The 27,967-nt window shown below is 42.5% G+C and overlaps 2 protein-coding genes across 12 annotated transcripts in view; both read left to right on the top strand.

The window, feature by feature from the left end:
• Nucleotides 1-5,443, top strand: part of PLXNB3 (plexin B3) — a 63,209-nt gene extending 57,766 nt beyond the window's left edge. For all 7 annotated transcript variants that reach the window (XM_083355757.1, XM_083355758.1, XM_083355763.1 and 4 more), the window contains 4 exons: nt 1,508-1,572; nt 2,824-2,899; nt 3,850-3,924; nt 4,086-5,443. In XM_083355757.1, the coding sequence (XP_083211883.1) occupies nt 1,508-1,572; nt 2,824-2,899; nt 3,850-3,924; nt 4,086-4,190 (321 nt within the window). In that variant the 3' untranslated portion in view covers nt 4,191-5,443. The remainder of the gene's footprint in view (nt 1-1,507; nt 1,573-2,823; nt 2,900-3,849; nt 3,925-4,085) is intronic.
• Nucleotides 5,444-9,113: 3,670 nt separating this feature from the next.
• SRPK3 (SRSF protein kinase 3) overlaps nt 9,114-27,967 on the top strand; it is a 37,481-nt gene continuing 18,627 nt past the window's right edge. The window contains exons 1-9 of one of the 5 annotated variants that reach the window (XM_083351429.1): nt 9,114-9,179; nt 9,440-9,527; nt 12,645-12,781; nt 13,622-13,730; nt 17,405-17,492; nt 21,591-21,678; nt 22,735-22,841; nt 23,469-23,634; nt 25,942-25,963. In XM_083351429.1, the coding sequence (XP_083207555.1) occupies nt 9,137-9,179; nt 9,440-9,527; nt 12,645-12,781; nt 13,622-13,730; nt 17,405-17,492; nt 21,591-21,678; nt 22,735-22,841; nt 23,469-23,634; nt 25,942-25,963 (848 nt within the window). In that variant the 5' untranslated portion in view covers nt 9,114-9,136. Of the gene's footprint in view, nt 9,180-9,334; nt 9,528-12,644; nt 12,782-13,621; nt 13,731-17,404; nt 17,493-21,590; nt 21,679-22,734; nt 22,842-23,468; nt 23,635-25,937; nt 25,964-27,967 lie in introns of those variants that run through there. The other 4 variants (XM_083351430.1, XM_083351427.1, XM_083351428.1 and 1 more) reach the window with 4 other exon arrangements.

Here is a 27,967-nt window from a genome sequence, read left to right as displayed (position 1 = left end):
TGGCCAAAAGCAAGCAGGGCAAGGCCGCTATCAAGCCCCAGGCTTGACAATCAACTTGGTGAATGTGGGGGGAGGAATCCGCGCAGCAAACCAGCTGATCGGCAGAGCAATGAGCGGCTGGCAGGCCAGGTAGCTGGGTTGCTTCACGGATTTCCCCCCCCCCCAAACCCAGTTGATTGTCGAGCCCAGGGCTCGACAGCTGCTCCTGCTCAAAAGGCAGGGTTTGGCGGCCAGCGAGGCACTCGTGCGGGGCTCTCCCGGGGATGGCGGGCCGAACGGGGACCAGCCTTGCCCTCTCCGTGCTAGAGCAGCACCCGCGGAGGTGGCCAAGGGCAAGCAGGGCAAGGCCACTCCTGCTCAAAAGGCAGGGTTCGGCAGCTGGCGAGGCGCTCGTGCGGGGCTCTCCCAGGGCTGGCGGGCGATGGGGGAGGAGTGGGCCGATCGCCTTACCGGTACCTGGGACTCCAACGCGCCTTCCCAGCCATGTGTGCCCTGAAGAAGCGCCAATCAGAAGTCAATCTGGTTGCTCTACAACAAGTCCCTGGGGAGGGCGGGGTCTTGCTCTGTGCCTGCACGCACCTTCTGTAAGGTTCCTGCAGGCCGCTGCCAAGCAGCATGCTTTCCGGCAGCAAGTGAGCTGGAAAGGAGCGGAGCGCGGGGGTGGTGGTGGGGAGGCAGGCGATGCCGTGTACCACCAGCCAGGTGCTCGCGTACCACTAGTGGTACACGTACCACCGGTTGAAAAGCCATGCCCTAGAAGTCATGTTCCTTAAGTAGAAGCCTTGCAACTTCATCTTTGGTGTGGAGCAGCTAAGACACTAACCTTTCTTTCTTATTTTCTCTTTTTTGCTTAACTTTATACCAACTATGCAGCAAACCGCATTTAGAACAGGCTTTGGAACATAAGCCCTGCTCATATACTGTAGAATGCTTGAGTTGGACTTTTTTTCTCCTTTTTTATTTTAAAATGTGTATCTTAATTCAATAGAAATCAGGCAGCTAATACCACTATACAAAATAGTGACATGGTTGTTAATGACTTCAATTTTGATTTTGGAAGCTGACTGAATTTGCACATCACATGATGTTTTTACCATGATTGATTCACAATTGATTAGATGTGCACCATACACTGAGCCACCGACATATGAAACACATTATGGTTAGTGGAAGATTTGAACCCAGCTTTCTCTTGTGCAAATCCAATATTTATTGACTGACGCATCATATGGATACAGAACAGCAGTGCAATTCTCTTTGCAATCTTATCCCTGGCCAGCCTAAAAAATAAACCAGTATCCAGTACTTTAGCTTTCCCAATTGCAAGCCTCTCCAGTACATTAGATGGCAATTCATATATTGTAATTCTAAATGACTGTGGATTTGAAACCTTGGAAAGGCTATCATAACTAGAACAAGAAACATAATATATGATGCTTGGATATCTTTTTACTCGCTTTTTTAAAAACCATCTTCTGTTATTTCTTGCTTATCTCTCCTATGTCAGGACTCACCAGTCAACAAACTACTCTATGCCAGGGAAATCCCACACTACAAACAAATGGTGGAGAAGTAAGTGAGAGCAAAATGTAAAATACCATTTAAAAAGCACCCTACACGAAAACAACAGGTGATGATGATAGGGAGCTGTGCACAGATAGTGAGTAAAACAAATAAGGAAAGATTACTTTGCAGCTTCTTTGCAAATTTGTATGGCTTCCCTGCTTTTGCATAATGCTCTACTATTATTAGCATTTACAAAGGAACAAGAAATTAGACGGTGCACTCAATAGTTTGCTTTTCCTAACCCCAACATTTCCAGCAATACGAAATCTGATATAGCCTGCTCTTTTGGCGTTAAGAGATTTCAGACTTTGCATTAACATTTCAGTTTCAAACATTATCTGTATAACCAGGGTCAGGTATTTAATGAAGACATTGAAAGGAAGCGGGCTTCTACAGTTTTTTTGCACTTTGGTGAAATGAAAAACATAACGTACAACTTTTACTCCATGTCTTCTAACAATTATGAATTGGCAATAAATCTCCCCTCTCATGTATACACATCGCAAGGACTGAAAATCTTTTCAGCTTATGAAATCTTATGAAATAAAAAGGGAAACTTAACAGTTGGCATCTATCATTTGTTTATCAATGCTGCTAGTTTTCCACAAATGTTGCCAGTCTCTAAGAAGAGAAAAGTGGTAACAGAGAAAACCCAACAATGTGTAAGACAGATGGTCAATCTTCGGCAGAGGAAGGCTTCCCATAGAAAAAGCTATAATTCCTGGGTATAGTTGAGCTCTGAGCCCTTTTTACTTGAGCACTCCTGGTGCAAATGGAAACTGGCATGTGGAATGTACCAGATCAATTTAATTAATGGCTCTTGAACTGTTTTATTTATGTTTCACAAAAGCTTTATAATTCAGAGATCCTGCTTGGTGGGGGAAAAATATATATTAACATGCCTAGCCACTGATATTGAGTCTGGATAGCTACTAACAATGATGGAAAACTTGTGACTTTTCTTATGTTACTGAAGTACAGTCCCTGACAAATCTAGCTAGCAAGATAAGAGATATTAGGAGTGATGGTTCAACCCCATTTAATCAGTGTTTCTTAAACTGGGCAACTTCAAGATGAATGCTGGCTGGTGGATTCTGAGAGTTGAAGACCATTCATCTTAAAGTTGCAAAAGTTTGGGGGGTGGGGAAAGTGATTGATAGAATAAATGATCTGAAGCATTTATCCCAAGAGCTGGTCTTCCCTATGTTTTATTTTGTCTATGTACTAATGTTTGCCTTCCTTCTCAAACCTAATCAGGTATTATGCAGATATTCAACAGACTGTTCCTGCCAGCTACCAAGAGATGAACTCAGCCCTGACTGAACTTTCAGGGGTAAGAAATAAATGCCAACATTCCCTTGTTCATTATTGAAAACCAAAGTGGTATATATATATATTTTAAAAAAACATATTGTCAGCTTCACAAACTAGCTATGGAAAGAGAATCAAACAACCTAAACAACTGCTCCTAAATGTCTAGTAATTATACAAGGCCAGTTCATTGTAGGCTGGGAACATATAGAACAACTTTTTCCTGTACAGGTGAACACTCATGTCAGCAAGCCTAAAGCCAACATTTGTTTCATACTACAAAAAAGCCCTACTTGCGTGAATTGTGATAATTTCTATAATACTTCTGCAGATTCAAAGTGTGCTTCATGGTTGCTATTTTTCAGTAATTTTATACTAGTTCTTTGAAACATAACCAATCCCTCTTAATTCACAAGTGAAGTAGAAGGTCCAGCTTGTATATTACAAGAGTGCCTTCGGATACATTTGTGTGTCTCTGCATACACATGGTCTTACATTTGGGGCAGCCCAACAATTCATTTTTTTTTTAAAAAACACCGCTTCTTCTTTAGTTTGACAGTAGAGACTGCTTGGAACCCCTACCCTGCCACGGTAGCACAGGGAAATATGAGTTGAGTAAAAGTACAACAGATTAGGCATACGCCATTTAGAATGAGTTTTATTTGAAAGTATGTCACATTAGTTCTGAATAGGATTTGCACAAAATGGAAACAGGCTACTAGCACAAGACAAAAAAAATAAAATTCTGGGATGGCCCTTGAATTGAGAGTGCTGTGATGGTTGTTCACTTCCCTGATTTGCTAAACCGACACAAATTATAATTTTGTAGAATTATTAAAGATGCAGATGGCAAGGGTAGTCTAGTATTTGGACAATTGTATGTATATAAATACATGTATAATGGTGATTTGCCTGTATTGATATGGAAAGTGATTGACAAAACTACTACTGTTTTGTATCTTGTCTTGGCAGAAATATTCCTCTGATCTCAATTGCTTGGTGGCTCTGCAAGAACTTTACAACTATATTAACAAATACTATGATCAGGTATTTTATTTATTGGAACTTAGTCATGGGGAGTGGGGAGAGAATACTTACTGTTGAAGGTGGTGGAGATTGGTTGAACGCAGAAGAGAAAAGGTAGCAAAAGATTTCTGAAAAGGACGGGCAGGAATTCAACTGGTTTTGTTGGTATGTGTTTTCTGCAGATAATCAGTGCACTAGAAGAAGATCCAATGGGCCAAAAGATGCAGCTAGCATATCGATTGCAACAGATTGCAGCTCTTGTAGAGAACAAAGTGACTGACTTGTAACATTCCTAAATCAATGGCCCACCCAGATCCAATACCAATAGCTGCAAACCTAAGCATATTTACTCAGAAGTAAATCTTCCCTACTTCAGTGTGGCTTACTACACAGCAACCATGTTCTGTTAATTGCTGAAGAGGGGCAAGTAGACCCATCCTGAAAATTCTCCACTATCCATTGATCTGTTCTGTACCAGCCTGCTACCGGCCCTGCAACAAAAGCAGGGACAACCCCTTTACAAACGGCAAGAGGCTGGAATAAAGCCTGCCAAATTTATTAACATAAAACAGAGCAAGACAAGACACCAACCATGAAACAGGAGCTATAAAACAGGAGCTATTCAAACGGTTGCCTTCAGCAAACCAGCCCTCCCACGCATTCCCCTTTTAAACAGTTCAGGGCGTGGCTTCTCTTTGCCTCCTTCTGAGGTGCCCCATTGCCTTCCTCTGTTTACTCCTGATTGACTGCCTCCTGCGTCGGGCGTCCTTGAACAGGGCCAGCTGTGGGTCATCTTCATCCACGCTGTCAGGCTCACACAGCTGGGTCTCCGTCATGACCAGGTGGGAGGGGCCTGGCTGAGGGCTCTGCAGAGCCTCAAAGCCATCATCAGCAAGCTCTTCAACACCCCCCTCCTCCTCCTCTGAGTCGTCCGACCCAACTGCCGAACCCACAGGCTGACCCTGAATCACAACATGATCAGCAACATTTTCAGGTGCCAGACAGCATTGCATAATCTCCCTCAGAGGCATCTAAAATAATTTAAAATGGCCAAAACCACTGCTTCCCTTCTTCCACCCCTAGTGCCTTAACTGCATGGACGCTATAAGGCTCTTTTGCACTCGGTGCTCATTCTGTCTTTTTATAAAAACTAACTGCAAAGGGAGTAATCCCTGTTTGGAACACTGGCTTTGTAAATAAAAATGGTGTATTTATTTTGGATACCCTACAAGAAGGGTATCTGCTTACAGTGTCCCCCTTTTGAGCAGCGCACTAATGGGCAATTTTGTGCTGACCACTACAGATCTGGGATTGGGATTGGGGGAATTTTATCCCTTCCAGAACTGATTTCCTGGCTTGTAATGCACTAATATTGCAATTGGTGATATCATTTTTTTAAAGAATTTTTTGTATAAACACTAGACTCTAATTGGTCTTTAATTCTTCCTATCTATTGCCCTCTCCTCCCCAATTTTATGTATATAAGGAAGTCTTCTGCTCTGGGATTGTATTTATTTTAATGACATTTTTAAGAATTAAAAAAAACTTTTCAGAAAAATACTGTTGTCTGATTTACTTACAGATTCTAAGATGGGGTTCACAATCTGCAGTTCCAGGGTTGAATGCTCAGTTATTTTAATCCATAGTCTTTAATGTGACAGAAGCAGAACATTATGAAATATTCCAGGAATAATAAATTTAAGAATATGTTTATTTTTTACTAATGACCTTTCTGGCACTTTATCCAGATATAAAGGACAGACAATACTTTTCTGTATCTTTTTATTACTTTTTAAAATTGCAGTTATATTAGTAGTTTTCCAATTCTTGGAAATAAGTAAAAACTGATCATTATCAGTTTCATATTGGAGTCCTTTAAGAATCCTGAAGTAGGCTTTGTCTAGATCTGGAAATATGCGTATTTTTAATTTGTCACTTAGATTTATAACTTTAACCTCTTTTATTTGCCTGAATCCATCTGACTCCTCTCCTTAAAAGATGAGCCAAGAAGTTACAGGCAGACAGCAGTGAATCCAATTCAAGGGGAAGTTGTAGATTCCCTTTCATTGGAAATGTTAAGCAGAGATTGCATCATCATTTGTCATGGAGGCTTTAAACTGGAAAACTAGAGGGTAAATTAGAGGGTTGAGCTCAAAGACTTAAAGGGCCCCTCCAAACTTTTATCATTCTATAAGTGTGATTAATGACAGCGACTAAAATGAAAGACAAGAGCTTTGGTCAGGGAGAGCAAACAGTTGAGCAAACCTTTATCCATCTCTATTCTAAATGCAAACATTATTTCTTTAAAAGTTAAAGGTAGTCATTTATGCTTATTGACCATGGAAATTTATCATTCCACTGAAAAGGGACTGGTCCATTTTTGGGAACCAAACAGGATTATACTTGATAATTTGGCAGAATGGTATTCCTAAATAGGGTATTTAATGCCTCTCATGATTATGAATCCTCCTTGAGAGAACTGTAAGAACTGAGATATATTATTGTACATGTACATATGCACCAAGACACAAAAGTAGCTGTGAAGCAGATAAACCATTATCAACCATTAATGGCTATTGGCTAGCTTGGGAAGCACATACATATGCGTATAATTTCCAGCATGTTAATTTGTCTACTATGGACAAAGAAATCTGGAGATGCTGCAGGTATTTCCCCAAAGAGAATGCCCAGTCCTATTATTCTTAAAACACAAACAGTGTAAGATAAAGATGCTACAAAGGTGAGCGTGACTTCATATATTTGGGTAATTTACCATTACAGTACTATCTTCTTTCAACCTTTTAGCCTAGCTCTAGCCCAGGAACTGCCTGGTTGTCTTCCAGTTGTGTAGTAAGGAAACCCAACTCTACTTATTTTTGGAGCCGAAACAAGATTGATTTGTAATAAAGTAATCCTTAGGTAACAGTGTTATGTGATGTCAGGCTGGCCACATAACCGTGGAAATGTCTTTGGACAGCGCTGGCTCAATGGCCTTGAAATGGAGATGAACACAGCTCCCTATAGTTGGCAACAACTAGCAAGAGTAAAATCTGCAAGGACTCCTTTTAGGTGATCCAATCCAGTGGGGGTATTCAGCTGGTTCACACCACTTTGGCAGAACCGGTAGCTAATTTTTTGTTGCCCAGGCCCAGAATGGACTTCCGGAAGTGGCATCCACATAGAGAACTGGTTGTTCACATATTTGAATCCCACCACTGATCCAAGCCCTATTACAAATATGTGCCTTCGAGTCAGCGTCAAGTGACTATTACATAGCTAGAATTCTTTAGAATGGTCTATCCACAGCCCGGTCTTTCAGTGCTCCTATCTACCAAAACACAAGTGATGTAGTATTATTTCTTCGCTAACTTCTTGTAATTTCAATTAAGAGATAACGAACTTAGGAACTAACGAAGGAATTGTATTCAAAACATATTACAAATTGAATAACAGGATGCCACAAAGCTGAACGCATCATCCTTAAGGACTCTATCCGTATGAAAAGGAGATGGACAAGTGTAGAAGTCAGATATCCAGGGCATACCCAGGAACCGTGGTGGCACAGTGGTTAGAATGCAGTACTGCAGGCTAACTCTATCCGCAGGCTGAAGATGGGGATCAAGATTGGCTTGGCCTTTCCGTCTTCCGAGGTTTGTTAAATGAGGACTGAGATTGTTGGGGGTAATATGGTGACACTGTAAACCACTCAGAGTGCTGTAAAGCAGGGGGACTCCCTGCAACCTAGAACTAAGGAGAAACTTCCTGACAGTTAGAACAACTAACCAGTGGAACAACCTGCCTCCAGAAGCGGTGAATGCTCCAACACTGGAAGTTTTTAAGAAGAGACTGGACAGCCATTTGCCTGAAATGGTATAGGGTTTCCTGCCTTAGCAGGGGGTTGGACTAGATGACCTCCAAGTTCCCTTCCAACTTATGATGATGATGATGATGATAACCAATCTTTTTGGTTCTTTGGACCAGTGGCGGGGGGGGGGGGAAATGTTTTTGAGCACACAACCTAAATCGTGCACATGCACAAATGAAGCTTTGCGTGCTCGCCTGCTGCTTCAGCGGCCTGATTCCCAATGGACTGCAGGCCAGTAGCGGCCCATGGCCCTGGGATTGGGGACCCTTGTTGTAAAGCACTATGAAGCGGTATATGTCTAACTGCTATTGCTACATAGTGCCAAAACCAGGATGCAAGAACTCAGTACTTGAATACCAAATTCAATATCTGAAACATGTCATCTATTCTACAGAAGTATAGTTTGGGCTTCAAAGTTAAGTATTTTTTCCCCCAACACTTTAAAAATATTTAATTTAGGTGATAATAGGAATAAAAGCAGCAGACACTGGAGATACTGATGTTGTAGGCTGCTTCTGCCTTTTTTTATTTAATCCCATTTATATCCCACCCTTCTCCGGAAGACTCAGGGTGGCTTACAATCTTTTGAGATCAACCATCAACTGCAAAAGAGCAAGCAGTCAAGAAATGCACTGCAGACTAGCATTTGGCAGAGCAGTAATGAAGATCTTGGAAAAAAGATATTTAGAGGCTGGGATGCGTCTATACCAGGGGGAGGCAACCTCGGCTCTTTTATGACTCGTGGACTTCAACTCCCAGAATTCCTCGGCTCTTTTATGACTCGTGGACTTCAACTCCCAGAATTCCTGAGTCAGCACAGCTGACTCAGGAATTCTGGGAGTTGAAGTCCACGAGTCATAAAAGAGCCGAGGTTGCTTACCCCTGGTCTATACCTACAAAGATCATGCAAGCCAGGATAGTCTTTAGTAACTCTCTAGAGAAGCAAAAGTTGACTTTCAGGGGGCCCGGTAGGAAGAGTATTAATACCTCTGGACTATGATGTTGGGGAAGACTCCCGAGTATACCAGAGATAGCCAAGAAAGCAAACCGACGGATCGTTTAAAGAAATCAATCCTTACTCGTGGCAGACGAGCTGCCTCACATTGCCATGCTTTGGATACAATATGGAAAGACTTGGCTCTCTGGAGCAGGCTCTAATGCTGGGAAAGGGGGTCGGATTCAGTTACAATGGCGGCGGATACGCCGTGAAAAAGTCTTTTTTAAGCCCTCTTCTCCCCCTTTCGGTCCCATCAGTGCAAAGCTGGGAGTGGGCTCCTCCCCCTCCGGCCTCACGTGGCGGGGTAAAAGCCGCTCTTGCGGGCGGGAAGGGGGACGGATTGCGCAGGCGCAGCAGGGCCATCCTCTTGTATGGAGCTCACCGGGGCAGGGGGGGCGATGAGCAGCAAAAAAGGTGAGGAGGGGGGGGCGCGCCCGGGCGGGGCTGCCTTGGAAAGTAAGAAGGGCGGGCGCGCGGGAGAACTTGCGGGCTGCGGGGGATTTGCCGGCGGTTGCACGGAGGAGGGGCCGCAGCAGGTGCAGGAGAGGAGGTGGGGGGTTTTCCACTTGGCCGCTGAATGCCGATCGCCGGCTTGCCCGCCAAACTTTGGCGGCGCGAGGCTCTCTCCAGCCCCGGCGCGCCGATCGATCTCGCGCTACTCCCCTCTTCCCTAGGCCCGGGGAGCAGCCGTGGCAAAAAGAAGAAACATAAGAAAGAAAAGGCGCCGCCCCCTCCGCCGGCAGAGAGCGGGATCCCCGCGGGGTGAGTGTGGAGCGATGCGAGCGGGGGGGGTGGGGGTGGGGGGAGGAATAGAGAGGGGTCGCTGAATGCGGTCTCGGAGGTTTTTCCGGGTGGGGGGTGGGGGCGGCGGCGACCCCGCCTTCGGGACGATTTGTGTAGGTGCGAACTCATCCTGGCTCTGCAAGTTGCGGTTCTTCATGCAAAGTGCTCTTTGCACGTCAGTTGCAGGTCATCCCAGCGTGTGAACTGGCTTTTAAACACAACAGTTGCAGAATTGAGATGCCCAGGGCTGGTTCACACGTGTAAATTGCTTATATACGAATTGGCCGTCCTCATTCCCCCCCACTGCCTTAAGCACCGCTGATGTAAAGCAGCTTTTAGGGTTTGGTGCAGATGGGCATTTTAGAAAAGTGCTTTTCCCCCCCAGAAACGTTTTTTCACCATAAAATACGCATCACGTAATGTATATGTAAATAGAGACGATGCACATCAATGGGTTCATGAAATTAGCTTCAATGCTGTATTATGAGGGCTGAAAAGAAAAAAAAAGTGGGTATAGATTTTGTTAAGTGGGCCCAAGCCTCTTACAACAATAACTGCTGTAACATTTTTGAGTTTTTCTAATAGTGTTTCACTGATGCACAAAATAGTCAGAAAAGATGCTAGGTAAAGATCCTTCACAATTGTAACAACATGCTGAGTCTAGGGTTCAAGTTTCAAATTGGCAGTTTCAAATCTTCTTTCCCAGAAGCCCCTTGGATCTATACTTTCTAACTCTGCCTTATACCTTAGTCTAGTGCAGGGGTGTCAAACTGCCAGCCTGTGGGATGGATGCATCATAGCGAAACCGTGCCCATCCCATTGCAATGGCAAAAAAGTCACGATATGTCAAGTGACATTGCAAGTTTTGACACCCCTGGTCTAGTGGCTTCATAATGACTGCTGCCACCCCTTAGCTCCTGTAGGGCACTTCTCCTGGTGTTCCCTTAACCTTGTAGGTGAGAGAAATAGGGCTCCTATATCTTGTTTGTTTTCCTGGCAGATTAAAGGGGTGGGGTGGGGAGAAATAAACACATTCTATATGTCAGCTTATGTTTCTATAGCATTTGAGACACATAACCTGAGAAGTCAGCCCTTCCTTCTTCTTTGTGTGTAGGTAGATCAATTTCACAAGTGATAAGCAAAATCAAACTTCATTAAAAATGAGGAAATAAAGTACATAAAAGTTTATTTTAAACTTTTTAGTATTGGCGTGCAAAGCATTCAGTACTTGAAGAGATAAAAATGTAGTCATTCAAATCACAGACAGCATTCTGATAGAACCTCAAATAAAAAAAACATAAAGGAAAATATAAGACCCAAAAGTAGATAACAAAATAATGCTGTCTACTACTCTGAAACATCTCTGCTGTACAGAAATTTCAAGTAGCACAAGACACATGCAAATCTAGTGTAGAGAAAATAAATTCCAGTCAAAAATGTTATGTTTAAATATATACACACGTATCGGAGCAAAAGGAATCCCTTTCTGCCTAGACTTGTTTACCTTTTCCTTAGAGGTAGATGGATTTGTGAAGCAGCAGCCTTTGGCTTGCTTCCCTAGAGATTTTCTAGCTTCTTGTAGATGCCAGCCTTTAATCAGGACTTAGGATGGTGAAGATGCTACTTCCTTCCTTTACCTTATCCTTATATCCTATTTCTTGCTTGTCTCCTCCTTCCTGGGTGATTGCTTGCAATTTAAAAAGAGCAAAAGCCCTTCAACGTGAAGAGGGAAGAGTTTTGGGGAGTTCTGTTGTAGCTAAGTGCTAAAGCAAGCAACTCTTCTTACCGAGAGCCTGCTTGAAACAAGGAGATGAGTAAATGGGTAAGTCTGTTTAGCAAAACCAGCAGTGTCTTGTGCCAACTTACAGATTAGGTGATGAAGTGGATATGTGGCCCACCAAGCCTAATTGCAGTAATAAGGTTAATCTTCAAGGTGCCATAGGACCCTTCCTTGCTTTTGCTGTGTGTATTGTACCATTTATGCCAAATTTATGCCAGTTCTCCACAGAAGAATAAGAAGCTGTGCCACAGCATGCCCATGACAGCTAGGAGTGTTGTTGTTTTTTTAAATGGAAGAGCATCCAGTTTTTGGAGTCCCCATCTGCCACCTCTTCAGTGGCCCTCAGAAACATGGGGTTGTTTCCTTTCTCTGGTGTATCCTATCCTCCCCACTCCAAATTCCATTTCCATCCTGGGTGGCAGCTGCTGGAAACTGCTAGGTTATTTTTAACACCCCGTCTATCTCTTGTCTGTGTGCACATTTGGGCTCTGACGGGAGAGGAAGTTTCTGAGCTCACAAGGTATTAATGCCTCTTTTACTAATGAAGGGAACATGTGGGACAGATAAAGTGCCAGCCACTAGCCTGCTCTGCTTTGACAGAGACTGTCTTGAGGCCTGACATTTGCACCAGAATTGGAAGCTCCCTCACAAATCTGGAAGTTTTCCTCTGAGGAATGTTATCTTCTCCCTGGGGAAGACAACAGAGACGCAGAAGGCTTCCTTTCCTTGATCAGGAGCTGAAAATCCATAGGAGTAGCCGAGTTAATTCATTCTCTTGCTGCCAGTTAATTCCCCTTTCAAGTTGGCTACGGTGAATCTCTCCCACCCCCTGCCCTTTAAAGCTGTCAAGATGGGGAAAACAGCACAGATTGAAATAGAAGCCAATAGGTACGTACAGAGAATCTCCCAAGGCGGACAATGGGAATTTGATAGCTTTAACAGAGTAATGGCGACAAAACGTTAATGCCCACCCCACTCTCTGAGGGCTGAAATCTAAAAGAATTTGAGAAATTCAGAGAAATGGGAGGAATATGAACAAATGAAATTACACTTTTCATTGTTATTCTGTAATACAGTCTTCCCAGGCTTGTTAGCCATTTAAGCTTGGTATGGCGGAAGGTATAGTCTAACCAATGTGGGACAGTTTGCTGTAGTAATTTATATGAGCAGTTGTTGACTTTCAATTAGAAATAGACAAGGAATGTTTCTCAGCTGCTTGTGAAATAAATAACTTTGAAATTTGGAGTGCCTTCTGATGGCTCTTTTTGCCCATCTCTTGTCTCTCTCCCCCTTTCCCTCAATCTCTTCATTATTAGGCCACTTAGTCCTTCCTGCGCAGATGACCCTGCCCGCCCGCCCTCCGTGCCCCCCCTGCCTCTTCCTGCTGCAGTTGGAAGCGGGCTCTTGGGATCGGATGACGAGGAGCAAGAGGACCCCCGAGATTACTGCCGAGGTATCTGAGCAATGCAGGGAATGGCCTGGGGTCTCTTAAGTGGAGGGGAGGGGCTGTCTGTCTTTGTTGCTGGCAGCATCATTTTGAGTCCTGAATGCTGTCTGCAGAGAAGTCTGCCTCTCCTTTGCTGGAACAAGATATTCCATTTAGAAGCTGTTTTTGTCTGATCTGTTTGGGTTTTCACTTTTACATTCCTGAAAAATAACAACAACTGAAATGTATGAGCATTTGTTTTAAGCACAAGATGGAACCTGAGACTAATCAGGAAGGCAGTAGGTGTATCTGCGCATAGTTGCCTCATATTTATTTATTTATTTATTTATTTATTTATTTGGATTTATATACCGCCCCTCTCCGAAGGGACTCGGGGCGGTGTACAGGGCAATTAAAACACTATAAACAACACATAATGTATAAAAAATTAAAATGAGATTAAATCAAATAGCCCTAAACAATAAACACATGCTAAAATTTAACATTTTTAAAATTTAAGATCTAAAATCCCAGTCCCTCAGTCCAGGCCGGCAAGTTCAAATAGCCAAGTCTTCAGGTCGCGGCGAAACGAGCAAAGGTCGGGAGCCATCCGGAGCTCAACTGGAAGCTGATTCCAGAGGGCAGGCGCGCCCACAGAGAATGCTCTCCCCCTGGGGGCCGCTAGTCGACATTCCCTGACCGACGGCACCCTGAGGAGGCCCTCTCTGTGGGAGCGCACAGGGCGATGGGAAGTTAACACCGGCAAAAGGTGCTCCCGTAAATAACCCGGACCCATGCCATTTAGGGCTTTATGCCATGACAATGACAGCTAGTATATTAAGTGGCCTCTTCTTTGTTCCATATTAGGTGGGTATTATCCAGTAAAGATTGGGGATCTCTTCAATGGACGCTATCATGTGGTACGGAAACTTGGATGGGGACACTTTTCGACTGTCTGGCTGTGTTGGGACATTCAGTAAGTACTTTTAAGAAATAGCAGTGAATGGCACACTTATTTTTCCCCCCTATATTAAATAGGCAAGGAATGTCCCTGAAAGAGAATAATAGATATTCAGCTAACATTTTAAAAGTGATCAGGTTGCAATGTATTGCCAAACTAGATGGTATTGTCTGGTGGGCTTGGCCACTATGAAAATGAGACTGGATCTTGTTGATGGAAAGCTGCTAAGATTTACCAGAGCTGTAGGCTAGACTGGGCAGTTGAAAAAAACATCCCAGAAGAAAGGAAATATATATTTCATATATATATATATATATTTCCAAGATCATATGTATCTTGGAAATATATAGCCATATATTTCCAAGAAAAATACATGGATATGTCCATGAAGCCCTTAGGAGCTCGAGGAAACATATTTATAAGGAGAGTTAAAAAGGAAGAGATCTAGAAATACATAAAAGGTAAAGGTAAAGGTTCCCCCGCACATGTGTGCTAGTCGTTTCCGACTCTAGGGGCCGGTGCTCATCTCCGTTTCAAAGCCGAAGAGCCAGCATTTATCCGAGGACGTCTCTGTGGTCATGTGGCCGGCATGACTAGACACCAAAGGTGCACGGAACGCTGTTACCTTCCCACCGTAGTGGTCCCTATTTTTCTACTTGCATTTTTACGTGCTTTCGAACTGCTAGGTTGGTAGAAGCTGGGACGAGTAACAGGCGCTTACTCTGTTACGCAGCACTCGGGATACATAAAACTTCTTTATTTCCTGTCTAAATCCAAAGTAAGAAACGGGAATTAGGAAGGGTGTATTCTCCCTTTGAGATGCGAATTAGCAACTTGTCATAGGGATAGATTTGGGTTTTTTTTAAAAATGAAACTTTTAAAATGAAGATTAAAACTAATATAAAGTAAGGAAGAACAAACAGAGAAAGCAAACAGTGCAAAAAAAGTTAAAGAAAAATAGAAAAGAAAGAAAAAATTTACAAAGTAGTGGCGTTCAATATTCTTTACAGCAGTTATAAGTACAATTATATTTTAACTTCTCTTTTTTAGTGATATCACAATACTCTTCTTTCTACAATCTGCCCTGTCTAATTCAACAAAGCTGTAAATAACAAGTTCATTTTTTTCATTTTTATGCAAAATGAAAAAATATCCAGTTTCAGTTTCCAGTCACTAATAAATGTAGATGGTGCCTTTTCTCTAATCAAGTTAGTTTAGCCATCTCAGCAAAATCTGTCAATGTCACCAACCATTCCTCCATAGTGGATAGTGTCAGATCTTTATACATTCTAGATAATTTCTTTGGTGTCACGTACATCATTTTATTTTTTAAAAAATCTCTTTAAAACCATAACTAAATTTCAACCCTTTTGACTATGTATTTTCCCATTTATATATTATAACCAGAATTCCTGGCCCACCGTATCATACATTCTTCAACCTGTACTTTCTGTTTCAAATTTCTACAAAAGTTTATACATTTTAGCAATTTAGCAACAATTATACTTCAAATTCTTACTTTGCTTCACACCATAAATCATTTTATCCATTGTGAATCTTTCTGGTAATCATAAATGGGAAAATAAATTACTATGTCCTTCTATTAATTGCTCACGACTTAATTATAAATTCCCATTGATGGTTTTCCAATAATTCCCAATATATCAATCATTTGTCCTTGTCTGCTGGTTCTCTTCTGTGATAAGCTTCATGAATTAGGAGCCATAAGAGTGTTTTTGGCCGCAATTTTATATCTATTCCATATTGTCAATATGGAATGTCTGATAAAATGAATTTTGAAGTTCACATTCACTTTTTTGTACCATAAATATCCATGCCATTCAAAGTTCAGGTTGTGACCTTCTGACTAAAAGTCTCATGTTTCTCAGCAACAAGCAGCAAAATATAATTTCAAATCTGGTAAATGCAATCCTCTTTTCTTTGCATTTTATAGCACTTTATATTTAACTTGTGGGTTTTTTCCCTATTGCCGTGTACATTTAGATATATCATTTTGTCACTGTATTTGAAAAAAATGGACATGTATAAATTGACAACTAAATTGTCATTGTATAAATGACAATCAGTTGCAAAACAGGTGTTCTGTACCAGCCTGCTACCGGCCCTGCAGAAAAGGCAGGGACAACCCCTTTACAAACGGCAAGAGGCTGGAATTAAGCCTGCCAAATTTATTAACATAAAACAGAGCAAAGCAAGACACGAACCATGAAACAGGAGCTATGAAACAGGAACTAATCAAGCGGTTGCCTTCAGCAAACCAGCCCTCCCACGCATTCCCCTTTTATACAGTTCAGGGCGTGGCTTCTCTCTGCCTCCTTCCGAGGTGCCCCATTGCATTCCTCTGTTTACTCCTGATTGACTGCCTCCTGCGTCAGGCGTCCTTGAACAGGGCCAGCTGGGGGTCATCTTCATCCACGCTGTCAGGCTCACACAGCTGGGTCTCCGTCGTGACCAGGTGGGAGGGGCCTGGCTGAGGGCTCTCATCAGCAAGATCTTCAACCCCCTCAGCAAGCTCTTCAACACCCCCCTCCTCCTCTGAGTCATCCGACCCAACTGCCGAACCCACAGGCTGACCCTGAATCACAACAACAGGTGTTGTTTAAAGCAAAAAGCATTCTTGGCAAAACATGCATTGTTATGAGAAATTCTCCCTAACTTTGACAATTCTAATTACTCCCATCTTAACGTGACCTTAATTTCATCCCATTTCTTAACATAATTATTTTGATATAAGAGACAATTTGTCATACAGTAGTAATTCTGAACTATTTTACTTTTTTCTCAGTTTTAAAACCAGTTTTCTCCATCATTTCTATTTGATCTTCTAATTTCATTTTTTATTAACCTCTTTGTCTTCTAATTATCAGTTTTAAAACCAGCTAATATACCAAAGTCCTTTCATTTTCTACTAAAATGAACAAAAAGTGGAGACAGCAGACATCCTTGAGGGATAGATTTAATTGGAAAACAGACATCAGGGTGTAATTGCTATCTTTGACTGCTTGCCAAAGAGCCAACGCCTCCTGATCTGAGGCAAAATCTTAAGAATACCAAATATGGGGAAATGGGGCATTTTCTAATTACCTTCTGATTGAAGTGCAAAAGGCTAGCTAAGTTCAAAGGAGGTCCTGGAGGATGGGGACAAAGGTAGTCCAAGTGCATTTAGTCAAAGAACCAGTCTATTTTTGCCTCATTAAACTATTGTTGCTGTGGTTTTATCCCCTGTATGCTGCCAGGATCACTTTTGGGATGGGGCAACCTTATAATTGCTGAATGAATGAATCCCTAAGGCTTTGTCAATGGAGATTCTCAGTCATCCAGGTCATAATTTTCTCAGAGGTGCTTTTTTCTTCAAAACTTGGCTGTTTTTTCCTTGAAGAAGAAGAAGAAGAAAGCGATGAGAAGCAAAACCTTTTCTTCTTTTTCCTCCTCAAGGAAAAAATCCAGTTGCCTTTTGAAGAAAAAAGCGTCTTTGAGATCCCTAAAGCTTTGTTTTGAACTCCATTTTTTAAAAATGTATAACCCTAGCTTTGTTTTCTTTACAGCAGTTTTAGCCAAAAGGCTGAGAAGCTGAGACTTTCAAGTGGGAGATAATGTCTTTTCTTGACATGAGAACTAAGGAAGCCAGGACTAACTAACTCTGTCCTTCTCTCCTCCCATCATTCCAGGCGGAAGCGCTTTGTGGCCCTCAAAGTGGTGAAAAGTGCCGTACATTATACAGAAACAGCTGTGGATGAAATCAAGCTACTGAAATGTGTAAGTTTGATGCTTCTTTGACCACTCCAATTCTGAGTGAGCTGTCCTCATGAAGGAATAATTAACATACTTAAGCCTTAAAGCATGAAGTAGTCAAATCCAGGAATTGCTGGAAAATATGTTATTTGGCTGTCGCTATCCTGACCTTCCACTATAATTCTTCATTGTTGTACATTTTGGAAGGAAAACATTTGCTATTACACACATTCAAGAAATGAGTTGTGGCAATGAACATTATTTTCTGGGCCTATACTCTCGTGACCCCCAATTCAGACTACTAATTAGTGATTAATATGGGTAATGCTTCTTTAAAACATTTGTTTTACATTATCCTATATTTACTAAGGGATGCGGTGGCTCAGTGGGTTAGGACGCTGAGCTTGTCAATCAGAAGGTCGGCAGTTTGGCGGGTCGAATCCCGAGTGCCGCGTAGCAGAGTGAGCGCCTGTTACTCATCCCAGCTTCTGCCAACCTAGCAGTTCGAAAGCATGTAAAAATGCAAGTAGAAAAATAGGGACCACTCTGGTGGGAAGGTAACAGCGTTCCGTGCGCCTTTGGTGTCTAGTCATGCTGGCCACATGACCACGGAGACATCCTCCGACAAGCGCTGGCTCTTCGGCTTTGAAACGGAGATGAGCACCGGCCCCTAGAGTCGGAAACGACTAGCACGCATGTGCGGGGGAACCTTTACCTTTACCTATATTTACTAAGTTTTGAGAGAAAGTAGTGGACTATATAAACATGACTGCAGCAAAAGCTAATTTTTTAAAGGATAGTATTCTCTTGAATTACGTAACTATTACATGGATTTTGACAACTGGACAACATAATTCTCTGCCCCCCTACTTTGGCCAAAAGACTGATATTGCAGCTTTGGAAAGATTAATGTGTGACTCATTTTACTCAGTGGATTGAAGACCTGGTTACACTGTCCACCTATGAGTGGATTGTCTGTAAATGTAGACTTTGTATGGACAAGTATAGTGAGATATGGAACTCACTTATACAAAATACAGTAGGTTAAAAATAATGATAGTTATGTAAGTGTATCCAAAATAAATATCTACACACTTGAATAATATTTACAAAGATAAGTAGATATAGAATTGTAACTGTTAACTTATGATATACTTTGTTTCTTTTTTCTGTTTTACTTCTTTTAAAACACATTTTTTTCTTTGAGAATTTTTATCATAATTTTCTTTGTATTTTATTCTTTTTCTGTTATTATTAAAGAAAATATTGTTAACAATAATAAAAATAATCAGACATTAATACCCCCATTCTCCCTACAATCTGTTATGTGAAAGTTTGATTGTTTCATCATTATAAAAGAGTTTCCACTGTTTCAAAAGAGTTGCTTTTGCTGTTAGTGAGAATCATTCTTTAGATTGAAGATGGGCAATAATCAAGGATCAGATACTTCGATAATATTGTTCATCCTCTTAGTACACTCACGTGGATCTTTCTGAAGTTGGTAGCTACCCCTCTTTCCAGGTTTTTGACCACTTAATTACAACAACAACAAAAACAATGTTGTTGTTGTTAGTTGTGAAGTCATGTCCGACCCATCGCGACCCTATGGACAGCGTTCCTCCAGGCCTTCCTGTCCTCTACCATCTTCTGGAGTCCATTTAAGCTCACGCCTACTGCTTCAGTGACTCCATCCAGCCACCTCATTCTCTGTCGTCCCCTTCTTCTATTGCCCTCGATCTTTCCCACCATTAGGCTCTTCTCCAGTGAGTCCTTCCTTCTCATTAGATGGCCAAAGTATTTGAGTTTGAGCTTCAGGATCTGGCCTTCTAAAGAGCAGTCAGGGTTGATCTCCTCTAGGACTGACCGGTTTGATCGCCTTGCAGGCCAAGGGACTCGCAGGAGTCTTCTCCAGCATCATAGTTCAAAGGCTTCAATTCTTTGGCGCTCAGTCTTTCTTATGGTCCAACTTTCACTGCCATACATTGCAACTGGGAAGACCATAGCCTTGACTATACGCATTTTTCTTGACAGGGTGATGTCTCTGCTTTTTAGTGTGCCGTCTAGATTTGCCATGGCTTTCCTCCCCAGGAGCAAGCGTCTTTTAATTTCTTGGCTACAGTCCCCATCTGCAGTGATCTTGGAGCCCAGGAAAATAAAATCTTTCACTACCAAACAATCAATAGAACACATAAAAAGTGATTAGAGATAGTTTTCAATTTATGTTCTCAGTAGGGACCAGAAAAGTCATCATCAAGGGGTGTGATTATTAACTGAGGCCTTATGTGATCACAAGTGATTTCAAAACCTTATTTCCATGGTTATTAAGTGAATCACTGGTTTTTAAGTTAGACATCCCATGACCACAACTTGCAACCTTCCTTGTGGGGTACCCCATTGACTTTACTTGTGAGAAGACAGCTAGGAAGGTTGCAGATGGCAATCGTGTGACCACAGAACTCCGCAACTGATATAAACACATGGTGGTTTTCAAGTGCCTGAGTCACAATCATGTGTACTGCAAAGATGCTGCAATGGCAATATTTGTGAAGACCTTTGATGGAATGTGCACCTGGAGAAGCAATGTGAGGGAGTTTGGCAATACAGAACTTTTCCAGGGTTACCGTATATACTTGAGTATAAGCCGAATTTTTCAGCCCACTTTTTGGGCTGAAAAATCCACTTCGGCTTATACTCCAGTGAACAAAAAAAAAAGAACTTCCACCCCCCAGTTTGGAGAGCTGCTGCTTTCATCAAACATGGACGAAGGCAGCAGCTCTCCAAACGGGCTGCGGCGGTTTGGAGAGCTGTGCGTGCAGCTCCGCCGCCACCTCTGCAAGCCTCCGCTGAGAGAATGGGGCGGTGGAAGCTTGCCACCCATTTTCTCGGCGAAGACTTCTTTCGGGGGATGCAGCCCGGGCAGCTGAGAGAAAGGGGCGGCAGAAGCTGCATCCCCCGAAAGAAGTCTTTGCCGCTGAGAGAATGGGCGGCAAGCTTCCCCGCCCCATACTTCGCGGAGCACTCCAATGCCTCGTTCTCTCGTCTCAGCGGAGACTTGTTTCGGGGGATCCAGCCTCTGTCACCCCCTTCTCTCAGCTGGGCAGCTGAGAGAAGGGGGCAACAGAGGCTGGATCCCCCGAAAGAAGCGCTCCAACGCCTCGTTCTCTCGTCTCAGCGGAGACTTGTTTCGGGGGATCCAGCCTCTGTCACCCCCTTCTCTCAGCTGGGCAGCTGAGAGAAAGGGGCAGCAGAGGCTGCATCCCCCGAAAGAAGTCTTCGCCGAGAAAATGGGCGCTGAGACGCCTCATTCTCTCGCTCAGCAGAGACTTCTTTCGCGAGATCCAGCCTCTGCCGTGCTGCACCGAGAGAACAGCAAGCCGCCCCATTCTCTCGGCGGAGCACTCCACCGCCCCATTCTCTCGGCGGCTTGCCACCCCATTCTCTCATCTCAGCAGAGACGTCTTTCGGGGGATCCAGCCTCCAGCTGCTGCATTTCCCAGCCTCGGCTTATACTCGAGTCAATAACTTTTTCCAGTTTTGGGGGGTAAAATTAGGGGTCTCGGCTTATACTCGAGTCGGCTTATACTCAAGTATATACGGTACTTTTTTCAGTGCCATTGTAACTTTGAACAAGTACTAAACAAATGGTCTTAAACTGAAGATTACCTCCACTATGACCCAAAAGTATTTTTGTCCCACAGGTCTATTTTGGGGCCAATCTACAAGACAGATTCTTAAAAATACTAAACAGCATTGAAATGGATTAATACCAGATGGGAAACCATCATGAAATCCACAGGGCTGTAACAGAAAGGTTAAAAAAGAAATCTTGGAAGCATCAGAGTCAAACTTAGCTTGAAGGATATTTTAGCCTTACTACAAATTCAGGGTCAGAGTCTTTTAGGTTTGTTAGATGTGCCTGCTGGCAGGAGGAGCCACAGGAACACTTGGATCTAGGAAAAATTCTGGGTTACCATTCTGTGCCACTTGGCCTTGGTTTCCCCAGAACCATGATATTTAAGATATCCTTATGGAGAGGGTTGTTTGGGCACAGAATTTTTCTAGTTGCTGATCCATGTCTAGAATCCTTACCCATTTTTACCTGGTACCTTTCCTTTCTTCCAGGTGCGAGATTCTGATCCTAATGATCTGAAACGGGAGAATATTGTCCAACTGATTGATGATTTCAAGATCTCAGGGATCAATGGTGTCCGTATCCTTCCTTAAAAGGTCCACAAACTGTTCCCGCTCAAATAATCAATTCTACTTTTTCCTCCAGAGTGCCTGAACTTTGGCTGTAAAACCACTTTCTGTTACATTTTTGGTGAAACTTTTCTGCAGGAAAAACAGAAATTGTTCCAAACTTGTTTTGTACGTAGAAACTGGTATGCTGAGTGACGGCTAACCTTAGGTTTTTTCTCAGTAACATCCAAGATGGATATGTGTGTGAGTGTATACACACACACACATTTGTCTGAGAGAGCAATCAATCTTTTTGTCTACCTCCTGTTCCCTAGAGTGAAATAACACAGGGCTGAGCTTTTTAGCTGCATCAGGCCTTTGTGGTGAGCCTAAATGGCTGCAGCCCCTTTAAATGGTAGGTGAATACAAGAAATATTGCTGGGCTGTAGGAATTTTATGTCCCTCTAGTAGAGCAATTGTACTTTTGTTTAGTTAGCACATCCATGTTTTGTTTATTGGGGCAATGCAGATTCAGAGAAGTCTGTTAATCCATGGGCTTTGGGGAAACATTTCTAGGTTGCTGTGCTCTGTGCTTTTCCATTCTGCCATGAGCTTCCTGCTTGGCCTCTTAATAAACAAATGCACACCCACACATGTTTCCTTTATCTAATAATGACCAAGAAGGCTCCCAATGGTCTGCAACAATTATTTGCTATGTAGATAAAAATAACTTTCTACTGAGCCTTGATTCATCCACTCCTTACAATAAAATCAAAGCTGAAAAGGAACAAATAGCCCATAACTTTCCTCAGAAAGGCTGTTCTGTCAAATGTTACTTTTGAAAGAAGATTCCAGGAGAATTTAGTTGCTTGGTTTTTGTGTTATCTGAGAGAGAACAGCCAGATGTCTCCAGATTCTGATTTTACACCAGCTTTCTTTCTCTGTCTTTGCTCTATATCTAAGTTATTTTAATAAGTTATTGGTATGTGCCATAAGGAAAGAAGGGATCTATTTACTGGCACTTTGTAAACAACCAGATCCCTCATTCTGATGCCTGTTTTATCTACTTGACTTGGTTTTTGCCCAGATGTTTGTATGGTCCTTGAGGTTTTAGGGCACCAGCTGTTGAAGTGGATTATCAAATCCAACTACCAAGGGCTTCCCATACCTTGTGTCAAGAGCATTTTATGCCAGGTAAAGGTGAAATTCTTTGCAAACAAATGGAGGGGGGAGTGGTTTAATTTTTACAGCCATGGTCATTCCTGTCCATTTTATTATGCGAAGCAAACGGGCTTAACTTGAACCCCTGTTTTTCTGGGACTTGAACGGAGGTAGTCCTCAACTTACAGCAGTTTGTTTAGTGATCGTTCAAAATTACAACGGCACTGGAAAGAAAATGATTTATAACCATTTTTCACACTTAGAACCATAGCAGCATCCCCATGGTCACATGATCAAAATCTGGACACTTGGCAACTAGCTCATATTTATGACGGTTGCAGTGATCAGCTTTTGTGACCTTCTGACAAGCAAAGTCAATGGGGGAGCCAGATTCGCTTAACAACCATGTTACTAACTTAACAGTTGCAACGATTCACTTAAGAACAGTGGCAAGAAAGGTTGTAGAATGGGGCAAAACTCACTTAACAAATATCTCACTTAGCAACATAAATTTTGGGCTCCATTGTGGTTGTGAGTCGAGGATGACCTGTACTGCTATGGTTGTTAATAAGGTCAAGACTCCAGGGCCCTGGCACGGCAGCCTCTTCACCTGAATCATAAAGAGGTTCTTATCCTTGGCACAATTGCTCCCTTTTTCAGGTGTTGCAGGGCCTTGATTACCTCCACACAAAGTGCAAAATAATCCATACAGACATCAAGCCGGAGAATATCCTGCTGTGTGTGGACGAGTGTTACATACGACGGCTGGCAGCTGAAGCCACTCTCTGGCAGCAGACTGGGGGTCCTCCTCCCTCTGGTTCTGCAGGTAAGTAATCCCATCCTGTTTGTAAGCAGGCTTCGATGCTGGTCTCCTTTCTCCCAAGAATGCTAAAGGGGCACGAAAAATCAGAATTTGCCTCTAGCAAACGAAGACCTACATTAGATTGGTGCAGACATAAATAAGGGAGCAACAGCAACATCCTTAAATGCCAAAGTGTACGACATTCATACTAGGCAATGGTAAGGAAAGGCACAAGCATTGCTGGTTTGTGACCGTAATAAAAATTGATTGATTAGTTCCAAAAAAAAAAAAAAATTCCAGAAAGGCACAAGCCATAGGGACCATCTTTATGTTCTAATGAGTGGAATAGAAATGTTTTGAAAAGGGTAGGAACAGAAATCAAATCACTCCAATACAGTGATCCTAGAAAACTGCAACTTCGTCCCAAAGAATCTATGACAGAGCTTAAATGCAGAGTAAAACAAAAAGAAAATCGGCTTGATAAAGTATTGTTGGTAATGAAAGTGCGCAAGTTAAACTTTCTAAACTGAATCCCCTGGATTGCCATTTTTCTTTTCATGTGCTTGGTCATTTCCTTGGCAAACCAAAAGCCCATTTGGCACCTGTTAAAGAGAGTGATTTGGCCTTGGGGATTCCAGGTAATGTTCAGAAGGCTCCAGTGCAGCAAGAGAACAGGTTTCCCCTTTAGCCAATGGGAGGCTGGTTTAATCAACATGGAGGAAGACACTAAAATGGAGGAAGAAGAAGAAAAGTTAATGCTATCTGTTTTTCTTCCATACATGGATAGAGCAAAACAGTTTTCCCTGCCACTGTCAGGGTTCAAGGATACTTCTCATTCTAATTGGGTTTTTGGGGGGTGTCTGTGTTCTGGGAAAGTCAGTATAAGAGTGCCTTTCCCAACTAGATGCCTTCCAGAGGAGTTATTACTATTATTTATGGCTTTGTTTTCCACCATCTCTCTGGGAACTCCAGCCAGCAAACAGGAGAGCCTCATTTCATTCCCTCTGCCACAAATGGGCAAGGTAGGTTAGGTAGAAGGCAAACAAGTGACTGGCTTCTAGTTACCAGCTAACTAAACAATTGAGTGGAAATTAGAACTGGACTCTTGGTCCCAATCTGACCCATAAACTGCCCAAACTGTCTCTCTGCAGATTAAGGGTTTTGGTCGCAACAATTCTGGAAAATTATCAGGTTATAGAAGATTAATATAAGGCCTTAACAACTAGCACAGGAGTGGCTGCTCCATTTTGCCCCCTCCCCTCTGAGCCCCCATAACCGTATTTCCAAAATTTAGCAACATGAGTGCTTTTGCTCATTATTCATCAAATAATCTGAAAATGGGAATGCTGTGGGGTTTTTTTTTAATGAAGTACACACAAACTTTGCAGGCTTCATTCCTGCCCCTTTCAGTGCTGTTCTGTGTCACTGCCATATCCCAGCAACACTCCTTTTTTTTTTTAAAGTGAACAATTGTTTGCTTTTAGAAGTGGAGAAATTCACTAATGGAGAGGGGTGGCTCCAAATTAAAGCAAAGGCCGTGAAAGCCTTGTACCCAAACAAACCCAAAATAAGATATTTCAATTCTGTGTTTAGCTTCCCTTCCCAAACGCCACTTCAGCAAAATAATAGCTCTGCACCTTATGCCTCTGATTGAAATACATTTCCATTTTTCTATTTTTTGCACCTGGTTCTCTTTCGGTTCATCATTGGGAAAGATGAAATACTAGGTATGGGTCCTGAAATCCTTTTCTAACAAACATTGGGAATCTTATTATCTTCCTCCTTCTCCAGCTTTGGCTTCAGAAATCACATCATCGAGTATTATCCGAGTAGCCCCTAAGGGCTAGGAACCTGGCCTGTTTCTAAATTAAAAGCTGAGAACCTATAAGAAAGCCCAGCAGGAAGAAAAACAAACACCCTAGACTCTGGATATGACTCGTAGGGGTCACTGTTACTGGACATGTGTACATTTGCGATCTGGTAGCAAATCCTAGGATTCTGCCATTGACCAGGCTCAAATTCCATTTAGAAGTTTCAGACGGGAGTTCTGCATTCAGAATGGCCATAAGAATAGCGCTGAGGGCTAAAGATTTTGCCTCTCCCTGGTTTTATCACGTTAACCCTCGCTTTTGGGTGGAATGATCATAACGGTGTGGGAGACTCTGGCCTTCCACATCCTCAATCTCCTCATCCTCCTTTACAGCATTACTGTACTGATTGATGTTTGTTTGCTTTGGATTTCCTGGCTGATTCTGGGAATCATTTCTGTCTCTTTCTCTCTCTCCCCCTTTTCTCGCCTCACTCCACCTGTGCACCTCTTCCCTCAGTCAGCTCTGCACCCCAGGAAAGCTTGGTAAGTCCCCCACCCCCGTCCAGGATTGTGAGGGGGAGGGAAGGAATAAAGTTTTAGAGTGCTTGTTTTGGATCTCACTTGCTCTGTGAAACTCATGGACTGTTCATAACCCACCATCTCCCTCGCCCTTGTGTGGATGGCTCCTCCATGTCTGGCAACTTGCACCTAAGCCTCATGTTACATCTGTAATTTGTGTCTCAATGTTACCATGGACACATTTTGCCTATAGTGAGAGGATGTTGGCAGTTTTTGTTAGCTCCGAGAGAGGTTGTATGCTTTAGCCATTTTGGCAATCAAAGAAAAGAAGGGGCAAAGATATACTGGGTTGGATTGTTGCTATCTAGGCTAGCTTATGTCTTCTCTGGTTTGTGGCTGCAGTTTTGTGGCACAGAGACTCCTTCTTATCACCCATGTTAACAGGAGATACCTGAAGTTATTTCTCTCTATGCTCAAAGAGAGCTAAGAGCTCATCCCCTTAGGCCAGGGATATCCCAAGAAATACGAGTCTAACTTCTTATGACTCAACAACCTTGCGCTGTTGCTCCCATTCACTTCAGAAAAGCTGTCTCATGCTGGAGAGCTTACTGGCCGATTCTTCCCCATGTGTCAAATTCTGTATTTGGTCTGCATCTGGCAACTAAACTTAAAATCCATGGCTCAGTTGAACCTTCTCCTTTTCCTGTGTGGCTGATCTCTTGGAAGCAGGAGAGAGAGAGAGAGAAGAGAATGGCTGTCTTGAGATTAGAATCCTCAGTTTGTGCCTGTTAATATATTTTTGTTATTGTAGATGTGTCATTTCACTGACTTGCAAACTTTATTGTAATTTTAAAAGTAGAAATTATTTTGATGGTAGAATATTCTGTTAAGGATCAGAAATAGCAAAGTGAACAGTTTGCAGTGGGAAGCACAGGGACCAGAAGAGAGTAGTTGTCACTTTGTGAAGTATCCACAGCTTTCTCCATGAATGCTTTCCATCCCTTTGGGCAACTTGTGAACCTCTAAATGTTGCTGAACAACAGCTTTCCCACTATTGGATGTGCTGTCTTGGACAGTTGGAAGTTGTTGTTCAACAATATCTGGTGGGCTGTGGGTGTTTCTGAATTGGACAGACAGCAAGGATGCTCTAGTTCATGGAGCATTATTTGTTTCTTCCACTTTAAATCAGGCTCTTAGTTTGTCTGCCAGGTCACTGTACGCAGTGAATGATTTTGCTTCTTAAGGGTGTGTGTAAAAAAGGCTGTCCCTTAATGGAGTGAAAGCTGTTCCTTAAAAGTGGACACCATTAGCAAGTTCAGGGCATTGCCTCACCCTTCTGTCTGAAAATTTATTGCATTGGCTCAAATTCATTAATTATCATTATGGATACTCAAGATTTCTTAATCAGGACCAGAAGGTGGTTCACACATCCTGGCTAAGAATTAGTTGGTTAGTAAACCATTATTAATACCTGGTGCTTAGGTAATTCAATTTATGCATAACAGGAGAAACATTAGCAGTCTTGTTCTTGCTCCCACTTTTATAAATTTTGGTAAAGAAACTGACAGTTTTATATCTGAACTAGTCCAAGGTGTTGGATTCTGTAACCTGTGCACAGCCCTTGTGCTCCTTACTGAGATGCCAATAATACACCAGAAGTGTTATTTTTTTGGTAAATTTCCGTTTATATTTCCCCGTATTTTTCTTTGCATGCCTGTTTCTTTACAAGTTCCTCAAACTGATCTTGTGACCTGAAAACATTGGGGTAGACCTCAGGGGGGAGGGGGAGCATCAATTGCTGCTGCTTTACATTCAAGAGACCCCCAGAGGGATCAGTTGGCATGCTTTCAGAAAGGCAATGAGCCCCACCTCAGCTCTTCTGACTGGGCCCTGTGGATAAAAAGCCTAAGCTGATGGATTCCTGGGTTTAATAGCAGTGTTTGTGTGGCTTAAATTGTATCACTTGAAAGGAGAGGGAGGAAAAGGAAAGCCCCATTTTTGAACCTAACCATATTAAATTTGGGTAAG

The sequence above is a fragment of the Vipera ursinii genome (genome assembly GCF_947247035.1).
Source record: "Vipera ursinii genome assembly, chromosome: 2".
In the NCBI taxonomy this organism is placed as follows: domain Eukaryota; kingdom Metazoa; phylum Chordata; class Lepidosauria; order Squamata; family Viperidae; genus Vipera; species Vipera ursinii.
Note: the sequence above shows the minus strand (reverse complement) of the source record. Positions and strands in the feature narration are given on the sequence as shown.